The sequence below is a fragment of the Hemicordylus capensis genome, chromosome 5 (genome assembly GCF_027244095.1).
Source record: "Hemicordylus capensis ecotype Gifberg chromosome 5, rHemCap1.1.pri, whole genome shotgun sequence".
Lineage (NCBI taxonomy): Eukaryota > Metazoa > Chordata > Lepidosauria > Squamata > Cordylidae > Hemicordylus > Hemicordylus capensis.
In genome coordinates this window covers 149,811,347-149,824,974 of record NC_069661.1, presented here as the reverse complement: position 1 = coordinate 149,824,974, position 13,628 = coordinate 149,811,347, and the positions used below count along the sequence as shown (strand labels likewise).

General features: G+C 43.0%; 1 protein-coding gene across 6 annotated transcripts in view; it reads left to right on the top strand.

The window, feature by feature from the left end:
• The window catches only part of FBXL13 (F-box and leucine rich repeat protein 13), a 176,894-nt gene that overhangs the window by 5,668 nt on the left and 157,598 nt on the right, over nt 1-13,628 (top strand). For 5 of the 6 annotated variants that reach the window (XM_053258482.1, XM_053258478.1, XM_053258477.1 and 2 more), the window contains exon 2: nt 12,043-12,146. In XM_053258482.1, the coding sequence (XP_053114457.1) occupies nt 12,043-12,146 (104 nt within the window). Of the gene's footprint in view, nt 1-3,115; nt 3,207-12,042; nt 12,147-13,628 lie in introns of those variants that run through there. The other variant, XM_053258481.1, reaches the window with a different exon arrangement.

The following is a 13,628-nucleotide window of genomic DNA, read 5'->3' as shown; positions in this document are numbered from 1 at the left end:
CTGTGGCTTCCTGTCCTGTGTGTAGGTTTCTCATGAGAACAATGAGATGTCTGGGACGCCCATTTTCTGAAGGATATTCCACAACTTGACATGGTCGATGCAATCGAAGGCTTTTCTATAGTCAATAAAGCACATATTTATTTCTTTTTTGGTATTCTTTGGCTTTCTCAATCACCCAGCATGAATCAGCAATGATGTCTCTTGTTCCTCGGCCTTTTCTGAAACCAACTTGAACATCCGGCATTTCCCTTTCCACGTAGAGCTCTAATCTGCATTCGGTGATCCTGAGCATTTTTTTGCTAGCATGTGAAATTAAGAATATTGTGTGATGGTTTGTGCATTCTGTTCAGTCTCCTTTCTTTGGTATGGGTATGTAGACTGAACTCTTCCAATCTGTTGGCCACTGTGTCATTCTCCAGATTTGCTGGCATAGTTTGGTTAGAGACTTGACTGATTCTTCTTCTGTTGCTTGCCATATTTCTGTAGGTATTCCATCAATTCCCGTAGCCTTCCGACTTGGTAATGACCGGAGTGCTGATCTAACTTCATCTTCCCATACTAGAGGTTCTTGCAATTAGGAAATATCTTCTAGAGCAGTGTTGCTCAACGTTTTCAGAGTCAAGGACATTCTTTGTGTGCAGTTTCCCAGACCAGCAGTTAGTAAAGGGGTTTCAAGTTTAAGGTTTGTTTGTTTGTTTGTTTGTTTGTTTAATTAACAGATTTCTATACTGCCCCAAAACTTGCATCTCTGGGCGGTATACAATTAAAATAATATTATATTATAAGCATTAAAATTGTTAAAATTAAAATCATTTAAGTGCAAACATTAAATATTAAAACTATAAATCTAATTAAAAGCCTGAGTGAACAAAAATGCCTTCAGTATGTCTTCATATGTCTTCAGTTAATAAATAAAATAAAATTTAACAAAAACTGTATTTTGTTTACCTACTCATAAAAAATACACACAAGATATTAAATTAATGTGAACATTTTTGTTCTTGTTTAGTTTTCACCAGTCACTCTATTTGCGGTGCAGTCGTTGTCAGGGCCAAGCGTAAATAATTATTAACGTCAGTTTGGTTGCATGTTTTAGTTTTAATAAGACTCATACTCGAAAACCCAGCCTCACATCAATATGTTGATGAAAATAGGAAGATTATTTTCGTTGCCTTTTTGTGGAGAATCTCCTACTCATCCTTGAGTTTTATCCAAGACTATGCTATGGGCATTGATTGGAGACAAGCATCTGATGACAGCTCCAGCAACATTTCTTCTTCTTGAATGGTCAAATTATTTTGGCTATCTGTCAGAAATGGATCTTAAACCCATACATTTCCTTTTCTCTGATCCTCACGTGGTGGATAGTAGTCCTCAAACTTTTGCTGTAGTGATCTGAGGTGATTTTGTATCAAAATATTGATGCTATTATGATCAAAGTTGAGACCCTCATCAGATAGAGAGGAAAATGTCTAAACATGTCATAGTCCCCTCCTTCAGACCTCTGTATCCACAATTCTAATTTTTTTTAATGCACTGATTTTATTAAGCATAGTAAAAATTGTTGTCAGTGGGCCTTGTAAGCTTAAATTAAGAGGACATCAAATTAAAAATATCAGATAAGTATTCAATTTTTGCCATCCATTCCACATTCTGCATGCATGTGATGTAATTGTTATCATACTTTTTTTGTATCAAAAACATTTTGATTTCTTTCCTTAATTCAAAGAACCTCATCAAAACCTTTCCTCAGGTTAGCCAGAGTACTTCTGCATGCAACAATAAATAAGTATGCTCATACCCCATCTCATCACACAAAATTATGAACAACCTCTAATTCATAGCATTACACTTGATGAAATTAATGATTTTAACCGACTGTGCCAATACTTCATGCAAATCTGGTGATATTTTCTTTGCTGCTAAGTGCTGGCGATGAATAAAACAGTGAGTGTCTACCATGTTTTCAGAAGCGACTGACCTAATTTTTGCCAAAACACCAGAATATTTGCCCATCATACTTGCAGCGCCATCTGTGCATATAGCAACACAGTTTTTCCTGTAAAGTTGAAATTGTTCCATGTACTCATTCAATGCTTTGATTACTTTGGTTCCCATTGTATGTGATGGTAATTCACAGCAACATAACAATTCTTCTGACATATAATTAATTTCATAGTTAATATAACACACATAACACAATAATATGGCTTTGTCTGAAATGTTAGTTGATTCATCCAGCTGTAATGAAAATACCTTTGACAATTTAACTTTTTCAATGACTTATTCTTCAGTATCAGATGAAAGTTCATTAATTATCCTGGTCACTGTGTCATTCAATAAAAGGCAAATCTTTAGTTTTCTTAGACACAGAAGATCCTAGAAGCTCATTATAAATGTCAATCAGACACAGTTTTATCAAAGTCTCACCGATGCTTTAAGGTTTTTTAGACTTTTCAATATGCAACACAACCACATAAGAAGCTTTCATCAATAAATGATCCACAGTAGATGATCGAACTAATACTTGCTTTTGAAGTTACAACTCTTTACTTGTTCTTATTAAAAAAAAAATCCTTAGGTTTGTTTACAAATTGTTTGTGGTTTGTTTCTAAATGACGAAGAAGTTTTGCCGGTTTCATTGGATAATACAGTGGAACAAACCACACACTGAGGTTTTTGTACCTTTTCAGAACCAGGGCTGTAAATAAATCCATACTGAAGATAATCTGCATTGTATTTACAAATAAACATACCTCTTGCCTTTTTGATAGGGTGGGCACTTTCATTTATAGACTGTGAGTCTGAATCAGAACTGACTCTGTGTGTGCTCATCTCTGCAAAAATGTAGTCAGCTTGAACAAATTGGCTTGCTTATTCTGTATGTAACTCATTATAATATTGACAAAACAAAAACACTTAGCATAAATTAAACAAAACTAATAATTGCAAGGAATGTGGTACACGTGAACGATGCTAGCTGGCTAGTGGCAGAGTGGTGCCACTATGAAATTTGAATAGGTTTTGGTGGAGAGATGGGAGTGGGAGGAGGGTGTTAGTCACGTATGAGTGATGGAGAATCTGCTGCAACACAAGTTTATTTTGCCATTTCTAGTATCCAGATTCCTAAAAATCAAAATTTATGGCTTGAATTTTACACTGCCAGAATTCCAGCACAGAACAAGCAAGAAGCTTCCTAAGAGAAGGTGAATATAATGAAAAGCAATTTTTTGGCAGATCCCATTTACTTCCACATGTAAGCGTTCATGGGACTGAAGATTTGGAAAGCTCACTGTTTCATACTTTGTGGCTGTTTTGATGGTCCTACTAAAGTATTGCCCTTACCCTACTGCACTGTGGATTTTTTCCTCTAAGTAAGAGGAATTCTGACTTCATCTAAGTTAGCAATAGCCCTTTGCTCAAAAATCAATCAGCAGTCAGAGAACGTAACAACATGCCATCTGACAAGAATCTCAGACAATCCAATGAGGGTTCGAGAGTCTTCTTATTCCCGCCCTTCTTCTAGTTTCACTATTGAAAGTCAATTTTCAAAAGAGTGGCAGTATGGGCAACTGAACTGGGGAAATTTGTTGTCAGGTTCGCAGTCTCATGACATGGCAAACTTCTGGGTGTCAGTGCACAGTGGGGTGAGTGGTGAGAGCTGGGTTCCAAAGGTACTAGGGCAGGTACTAGTACCAAAGGTACTAGGGCAGTCCCGAAGGTACTCCTGATTCTGTCCTGAGCAGTAGACAACGATAGGACTCAAGCAAGGTTTAGGTGGAAAGACTTCAGGCTCTCCTTTGCATTAGGCATTCAAGCCGGAAACACTTTGCATTAAAATGGAGAACTCAGATTGAATTGCTTGATAAGGGAAAGTGGGTGCTAGTCTTTATGAAGTATGTGAAGAGCAAACTACTTTATTTTGTTTTCTTTCCATTCTCATGTGGGGCCCTGGATCTCTGTGAAGAATGATTCTTCAGCAGCTGTGGGAGGCAGTTGGGTTTATCTCTGCCCTCGAAATAAATGTAAACCCTGCAGCGAGGGCTGCCTGCTTAGCAGGGGCGTAGCAAGGTTGGAGTGAACCCAGAGATGAGATTTTAAAATCCCCCCCCCACCGCTTTCTGATAAGTTACCAGGAACCCATTTTGAATTCTTGAACCAGACCTAGAACATACACGGTAATAATACTGACAAGAAACACAGAGAGTATTCCCTTCATTAATGAATAATTACATTCCCCACACATCTGAGGTGAGAGGTTTCTGGGTAGGACTGAGTCCCATTTCCTCTCTTTTATAAGTCAGTTGCTTAATAGTCTGTGAATAGTTTCATCATATACAATAGCAGCATCAAAAACACACATCACATCACAGAATCAGTTGGTAAGAAAATCCAGCAACTGGGCAGCCGGAAAAAAGTTGAATATATACCTCCTTATTGGTACTGCTTAAGCATAAGGATACCAGCAAACTGACCTTTTCTACATGCGATTCTGCAACTTACGTGATTCATGCGATTCATACGTGATTCTGCGATTCTGCAACTTATGTGATTCATGCGATTCTGCAACTTCCAAGCAGTGAGGTTATTCCCATGATCAGCCAAAATCGTGCTAGGGGAGCCTAGGGGAGCTTAGCCTGATTTTGGCTGATCGAGGGAGTGAGTGCCTGCGCAGTGGAAAGAATGTTGCAGCAATAGATCGTCACAGGCAGCGATGTGACGCTCTTTCTACTGTGCAGGCGCATGCCTCACAGGAAGAGATGCGGCCGGGGCGAACAGCAGGGCAGGCCCTGCTCTGGGAGTGAGATTGACGCTGCCGGGGCGGGGGGGGGGAGGAAACCTTAAAAAAAAACCCACCGGACTGGGCGGATAGACAGGGGAGACACAGGGGAGACATGTCTCTGGGGGGCCCCTTGAGGTGGCGGGCCCAGAAACAACTGTCTCCTCCTGCCCAATTATAGTTATGCCCCTGCTGCTTAGGAATGAGCTCAGGAGAGCTTGCATGGGCTCCGTGGCTCTTGGGCCTTGTCCCCTTTTAGCCCAAAGATAACCTAAGTCTGGATCACAATTTCCACCTTTTTAATCCTAAAATTTACCATGACATCATGCCTACTGTCTCCAGTGCCCACCCAAATCCAGGTAAGGAAGGGGGATGAGGAGAAGGCAGCAGCGGGGGAGCTTGTTGGATTCAACCTAATGCACAGCTCTAGTATTTATCCCTTTCTCACCATTCCACAGTCTCAGCAAAAACTGTGCCCTCAAAGTTGCTCTTAAAGAGAAGTTTCCCCCCTAAATCAGTAGCAATGTGGGGCCCTAATCCATCTGACAACCATGGCAGAAGTACAGGCGAAACTCGGAAAATTAGAATATCGTGCAAAAGTCCATTAATTTCAGTAATGCAAATTAAAAGGTGAAACTGATATATGAGATAGACGCATTACATGCAAAGCGAGATAAGTCAAGCCTTAATTTGTTATAATTGTGATGATCATGGCGTACAGCTCATGAAAACCCCAAATCCACAATCCCAGAAAATTAGAATATTACATGGAACCAAGAAGACAAGGATTGAAGAATAGAACAATATCGGACCTCTGGAAAGTATACAGTGTACTGTGCTTGATTGGCCAGCAAACTCGCCTGACCTGACCCCATAGAGAATCTATGGGGCATTGCCAAGAGAAGGATGAGAGACATGAGACCAAACAATGCAGAATTGCTGACGGCCGCTAATGAAGCATCCTGGTCTTCCATAACACCTCATCAGTGCCACAGGCTGATAGCATCCATGCCACGCCGCATTGAGGCAGTAATTGCTGCAAAAGGGGCCCAAACCAAGTACTGAATACATATGCATGCTTATACTTTTCAGAGGTATATACTTTTCACTGACACCACCCCATCACCGCCTCACACGCACACCACCCTTCCCATACCCCAACCACCACGGGCACCACACTTCCCTATCTTATCTGCCAGCATCCCCAGGCACTGTGCCAATGCAGTAAGACTTTTCACTAGCCTGGTTCATCCAGTACCAAGTCCCCTTGGTCCCTGTGGGCTCCCACACCTTCAGCCACCACCCCATGGCACGCTCCAAAAACTAGGTCCCTGGAGAGCTCATCAAGAAGGCCCTGGCCTTATGGGCTTCCCTCTCTTGCAGCCCACATCCCAGCAAGGACACCTCGGTCTTGTCCTCGAAGAATTCCCCCAAGTAAAGTTGTTTCAGGTTTTCCAGGTGTTGCAGTTCACCAATTTGGGTATCATTGCCGTCATCCTCTGCCTCTCCAGCTTGCAGGGTGTATGTGCCAGCTTGGATGATGTGCCCACTGGCATCCACTAACCATACCTGAACCGATTCATGGCCCCTACCATCCCCAAAAGTCTCCTTGGTACCTTGTGGTCCTGCTGGCTGTTGGGCACAAGCCCGTTGTTCTGAGAGGCAGGGAGAGATGTAGCTCACCTGTTCCTCCATGGCCTTCACGAATCCGGTGGTGAAGCAGGGCAGGGAGGTCATCGTGGTTGTTTCCACTGGACTACCAGGCAGTCCAGAGGTGGATGAAAGTCCCATGGAAAGGGTGGTGTGCTGTCACCCTGTCCCAAAGGTGCAGGTGGGCACCTCTTTTGCGAGAGCCTGGAAAGCAATGTGGGGCACACAGGGGAGAATGGCTGTACCCTCTGTGGTTGCCACTGGCAGTGGCCAGTGCTGCTCGGCCACTGACCAAGGTGGAGGATGGTGGAGAGGGCCTCCCAGCCCCCTGCGTGGCTGAAAGAATGCCATCTAGCTGGCCCTCAGCCTCCTGTCTGTGTAAGGGTGCCCAGTGCCCACCATGGCCCCTGGAGTAACATCCTTCCTTCCCAGCATCACCAAGGCTAGCATTTGATAGTTGGCCATAATCCTGGGCTCCACTCTGGACATCCTATTGTGCGTGGTCGCCTCTTTGAATTTTTTTCTTGTGGTTCCGCAGCCTCTTTTTGCATTGGCTGGCATTCCATTGGTAACCACAGAGGGCCATCTGCTCAGAAATCCTGGCATAGGTTGCCTCATTTCTGAAGCTGCTCTGCAGCTGGCTCTGGAACCTGTTGCTGATCCAGATCTCGATGAATACCCTTCTCTCTGCGTCAGTCCATGTTTTTGCCCCAATCTTTTTGGAGGCATTTGCAGCTTGGCTGCTGCCTATCGTGCTGCTAGCTTTTGATGCTGATTGGGCAGGAGGCTGTGGAGACTCCATGGCTGTTTTGAGCAGCTGGGCATCTGTGCAGCACTCAAGATTGTGGGGCATGAAACAACACTGGTCATGTGGCTGTGAATTGGGGTAGGTGTGTGCTGTGAGGCGGCCACCTCGTGCATGCCTGTGCAGGACTGGACATGTGTGGCAACCAGTTCCCACATAGAGGGATAGGGCCAGGTGCAGGTGCATTTGTGCCCTTGAGGCCCGAGCAAGAGTACCAACTTGAAATATTCCACGATAGCACAATGGGGCACATCAGACATCCAGCTGCAGGGCAGTAGATAAGGGCAAGGATGAATGGAGAGGGCATTGATGACAGATTCATTGTGTACTCCCTGGGAAGTAGCTGGTGTGGGCTTTAGAAAGGCCAGGGGCGGCCTAAGAGGGCTGCAGTCTACAAGTCTTTGGCCTATTCTTTTAGAAGGACAAGTCTCCTGCTTCCAACCCCCCACCCCATCCAAGCATCTTCTCCGGATAGGAAGTTAATGAGCAACTTTGCAGACAATTGAAAGGTTCATGCATGGGGAGGACAATGGGTCAAAGCTGTCACCCTCTCACTATTTACACAAGCCATCCCCATCACAGTGTTTACACAAACTCTGAGATTGACTCCATGGTGGTGGTTGCCCATGAGGTGAGCAGCAGGTGTGCCAGAATTAAACTATGCATCCCCACAGAGGAAGCCCGTGTGCACTCTGCATCCTTACTTTTGCCAGGTGGCAGTTTTGGGGCATGGAATTAGTCTGATGATGCCGCAGGCGCAGCACAGCCAGGACGATACGTCGCCCTGGATTTAAAGGGCTGCATATTCTTCTGCTCTTACTCTTAAGGGGAGAGCCCTTGGTATAAGTGCATTGGCACTCCCTGCATGCCATGTTGTATCTTAAAAGAGGATGCTGTTGGCGCATACCTGTCCAGCAGGTTACTCCTTCCCATGCCAGGCTGTCCTTGATGTCTGTGATTGAGAAAACCGCATGGGTTGCTCTGTGAGGGGCATAGCTGGTTTGGGGGTACAAAATGAAGCTGGCAGCTTCTGAGTGCAGCTGCAGCCTATTGGAGGGGGACTTGCCGGGGTGCTGGGCTGTAGCACTGTACTGTTTGCTCCCCATCCCACCCAACCCCACCTGTTTTTGGATGCAGCACCGCCTGCTTGGCTTTGGCAGTGAGACATGTATAGCTGCGGGTGACACTGCCTCCCCACCATGGGCTCTCCCCCCTCTTAAACCCCCCATGAATCTAAGGGGGACCCTATTCCCCCTTGACAGCAGCTTGTAGCTGGGATTAGTATTATTTATTTTATATAACATATTTCTGTACCGCCCCAAACTTGTGTCTCTGGATGGTTTACAATTAAAATCATTTAAACATGAAAATCATTAATATTAAAATCAGTTAAAACTCAGCTTTAAAAGTATTAAAACTATAAATCTAATTAAAAACCTGGATGAATAAATATGTCTTCAGTGCCTTTTTAAAAGTTGCAAGAGATGGAGAGGCATTCCAAAGCCCAGGGGCAGCAACAGAGAAGGCCCATCCCCAAGTAGCCGCCAGACAAGTTAGTGGCAACCGCAGACAAATCTCTCCAGACTATCTTAATGGGCGATGGGGTTCATGGTGAAGAAGACGTTCTCTTAAATACCCAGGGCCTAAGCTATTTAGGGTTTTATAGGTAATAACCAGCACCTTATATTTTGCCTGGAAACTTATCGGCAGCCAGTGTAGCTTTTTCAACACAGGAGTAATATGGTCTCTCCTAGATGACCCAGAGACCAACCCGGCCACCACATTCTGTATCAACTGCAGTTTCTGGACTATGTACAAAGGCAGCCCCATATAGAGCTCATTGTGGTAGTCCATCCTGGAGGTTACCAGCATATGTACCACCGTTCTGAGGTCGTTCATCACAAGAAATGGACGCAGCTGGCGTATCAGCCAAAGCTGATAGAAAGCACCTATGGCCACCACCCCAATCTGGGATACCAGGGAGAGGTTCGGGTCCAGAAGCACCCTCAGACTGCATACCTTTTCCTTTCGAGGAGCATGACCCCTCCAGAACTGCCAGATCAAAATTGTCTCCGAGTTCTGACCCCGCACAATAAGTACCTCCGTCTTATCTGGATTCAGCCTCAGTTTGTTATCCCTCATCCAGTCCATCAGCACCTCCGGGCAGGCATTTAGGGAGGTTATGCCTTCTCCTGATAATGTTGACCTGGAGAAAAATATTTGGGTGTCATCAGCATACTGATAACACCCTGCACCAAATCTCCTGATGATCTCTCCCAGCGGTTTCATATAGATGTTAAACAGCATCGGAGACAATATGGAGCCCTGAGGGACACCATACGAAAGTTCAGATTTTGAAGAACAGCAGTCTCCAAGAGATACCATTTGCAATCCGCTTGTGAGGTAGGCATGGAACCACTGCAAGGTAGTGCCTCCCACTCACAACCCCCTCAGACGTTCTATAAGAATACTATAGTAAATTATACTGAAGGATCCAAAAGGACCAACAGAGTCACACTCCCTCTGTCAGTTCCAATTGGAGATCATCCAGGCCAACCAAGGCAGTCACCACACCATAGCCCACCTGAAAATCATGTTGAAATGTGTCTAGATAATCCGTTTTCTCCAAGACCGCCTGGAGCTGAGAGGCCACCACCTTCTCAATAACCTTGCCCAGCCATGGAAGGTTGGAGACAGGCCAGTAGTTACTTAACTCTGAGGGATCCAAGTATGAGGGTTGTGTTTCTTTAAGCTTCCAAGCCTGTGGCACTGTTGCCAGGCAGAATGGGGAAGAGAGGGAAAGACTTCAGGGGTGGAGCTTGTTCTCTGAGAGGCGGCTGGCGAAAGCAGTGGCATGTGTAGAGGAGCCGAGTCCCTGGGTGGGTCTGTGCTGTTGCCTCTATGATTGCAGTTTGGAAATATCACAAAACCATGGCCAGGCAGCCCCTGGAGTCAGGCATAACTCCCCAGTGGCCAGACCTCAGGTTTCAGTAGCGAACCTTTGTGCAAACTGAAGGTTCAAATTGGAGTTTGCCGGGGCAAACTGGAGTAACTTTTGCCATGAAACCACGGTTTTACACTTCCAAACATACTGGAGTTATAACCTCTGTCACTTTAAACTTTGGTTTGGTGTTATGTATGAACCTGGCACCTGTAGAGTTGCCTTTGAATGTGGTCTAGAAACTTCAGTGAGGACAAAATTCAGTAGCCAGGATGGTATCTGAAGAAAATTACTACTCTTGTTTGACTCCTGTCATTACATTGGTTGCCAGTTGGTTTCTGGGGGAAATACAGAATACTGGTGATTATCTATAAAGTCCAAAATGACTTGGGCCTAGGTTACCTAAGGCAAGACCTTCTTCTGCATGATCCCCAATGCTTACTGAGGTAATCTGCTGCTGGTGGCTTGTCTGACAGCAACTTGGGGTCGTACCTTCTCTGCAGTCACGCCTAAGGTTTGAAACAAGCTCCCTGATGAGATTTCAGAGTCTCTACATCTTTGGTGGCCCTTAAGAAGACCTTAAAAACACATCTTTTTCAGCAGGCTTTTAGTTTTGTTTTAATTGACTTAATTTTCATAATTGTTATAACTGTTTTTAACTGTGATTGTGTTCTGTATTTTATTTTTTTGTAAAACAGCCATAAGATTTATTTAGTGGCAGTATACAGGTGAAACTCGGAAAATTAGAATATCGTGCAAAAGTCCATTAATTTCAGTAATGCAAATTAAAAGGTGAAACTGATATATGAGACAGACGCATTACATGCAAAGTGAGATAAGTCAAGCCTTAATTTGTTATAATTGTGATTATCATGGCATACAGCTCATGAAAACCCCAAATCCACAATCTCAGAAAATTAGAATATTACATGGAACCAAGAAGACAAGGATTGAAGAATAGAACAATATCGGACCTCTGAAAAGTATAAGCATGCATATGTATTCAATACTTGGTTTGGGCCCCTTTTGCAGCAATTACTGCCTCAATGCGGCGTGGCATGGATGCTATCAGCCTGTGGCACTGATGAGGTATTATGGAAGACCAGGATGCTTCATTAGCAGCCTTCAGCAATTCTGCATTGTTTGGTCTCATGTCTCACATCCTTCTCTTGGCAATGCCCCATAGATTCTCTATGAGGTCAGGTCAGGTGAATTTGCTGGCCAATCAAGCACACTACACTGTATACTTTTCAGAGGTCCGATATTTTTCTATTCTTCAATCCTTGTCTTCTTGGTTCCATGTAATATTCTAATTTTCTGAGATTGTGGATTTGGGGTTTTCATGAGCTGTACGCCATGATCATCACAATTATAACAAATTAAGGCTTGACTTATCTCGCTTTGCATGTAATGCGTCTGTCTCATATATCAGTTTCACCTTTTAATTTGCATTACTGAAATTAATGGACTTTTTCACGATATTCTAATTTTCCGAGTTTCACCTGTATAACTGTAATAAGTAAGTATATAAACAAACAAACAAACAAATTCATATGCTTGTTTAGATGGGAGGAGTTGGTACCTATAGTTTTTCTTGAGAAAATAAGAAAACAATGAATGGGAGAAGTTTTATATTTCTTTAATAAAATCTGTATTTAAATTATTTGGGAAAAGTACTGCCATATTCAAGATTTTGAAGGCTGTATCATATGATAACATAAAATTGACATTAAAAACAAGTTAAATAAAGAGCAAAACAGAATGCTTTAGCAGAAATGTGGAACAGTAATAACATTTAAAAGTTAGTTTTATACCTTAATATAAGTGCACATGGTCAGAATTTCATATATGAATTTTTCTTTGCAGGCTCTCATAGGTGGCTTATTAGTTATGTGTCCAGATGATCCACTGACATTTTTAGAAGAAAAGTTAAAAGAAATAATGGAAAAGGGACTACATAGTATTTTATGGTATGTATCAGGTGTTTTGTGGTTACTATACACATTATGGAGTTATGTGGGGGCAATAACATGTTCTGAGAGTGGCCCTGGGACTTAGGAAGCCAGGGCTGGGTGAGAAGCAACATACAGTTGTTTTGCTTTTTAAATCCCCAACCCTTTCAGGAACCTAGCCCATTCCCCCCCCCCCCCGGTTAGGTTTTAGACTTGAATATCACAGTTTTAACTTCTGCAGTAATTTTGTGAAACGTCAAAAAAAACACAACCCCATATTCTGTATTACTTTATTGAAGCTTCAGGAAAGGTAAAGCAGCTATGCTCTAACTATCTAATCTTGAATAGCTATACCCTTATTTCCTGGAAGACAAATTGCTGTGATAGATTGTTGACTTTCACTAACTCCCTACCCCCCACAAAGTAAATAGTACTAGTACAGGTGTTTCTTAGGAAAGGGTCTTGTTTTCTCTGACTCTCTTATCTCATTGTGCTTCACCATTTGGGGTGGCTGGCAAAGACCTCTTCTTCCTTCCCTTCAGCATTGTGCAGTGTTGATTGTTTTTGGGCACTAACACCTTCTTCTATTAACTTTCATTCAGCTCTCACACACATACATTCTAGTTATACATGAAGATGACTCTTACAAGAACACAGCAAGAATATAATATTGGTATCACAGTACAGGCTTGGACAGGCCCACAGGGCAACAGGGCATATTCTCGGTGCGCGCCACTGCATTCGGCAGCAGTGAATACTCCCACCCTTAAGTACTCATTCTGCTCAAAACCCAGCACTCTCCCCACATACATTCCACCGCTCTCTCAGTGCCCCCAGTCCGGCCCTGTCACAGTATTAGTTACAACCTAAGTTATTATTGATTCTGACAGTAAGGCATTAGTTTACATATATGTGCCATCACAGGCCTATATGACTACAAGCAAAAGAACTATATCAGGATGGCAGGATATACAGTGCATCAAAAATAGCACAGCAGATGAGACCATCTTATTCTTTAATCACGATTTAAGGAATGTTGTAATTGCTCTAGTTTAGTTATTCGTGATTTTCAGAATCTAGACTAGCAATGTAACACCCCCCAATTTGATACCTCTTCCACTACCAGAAACAATGTATTCTAGGTGGACTGCAAGTCTTAAGCTGTAAGGATCTTTGCCTTCAAAATAATATCTGTTCTCCAAAATTAATGGCATATACTAAGATTTATGGCAATCTTTGGTACTAAAAAGGCAGATGCTTTTCCTTAGCTGTCAGTTTCTATTTTATAAATTGTCCACAGAATATGAGATTAATGCATTATGTAATTTATTGCATCATTCAGTTATTTTGGAATCAGTAATTGGCATTCTGCAGGGAAGCATTATACCAATCTCCAACTTGCCCTCCTATAAACTTTAAGCTAAAGACATGCAGCTGCACTAGCATTCTATGCTCCGATCAGTTAACAATTAGAACAAATTTCATGCTGGTTCAACTAAG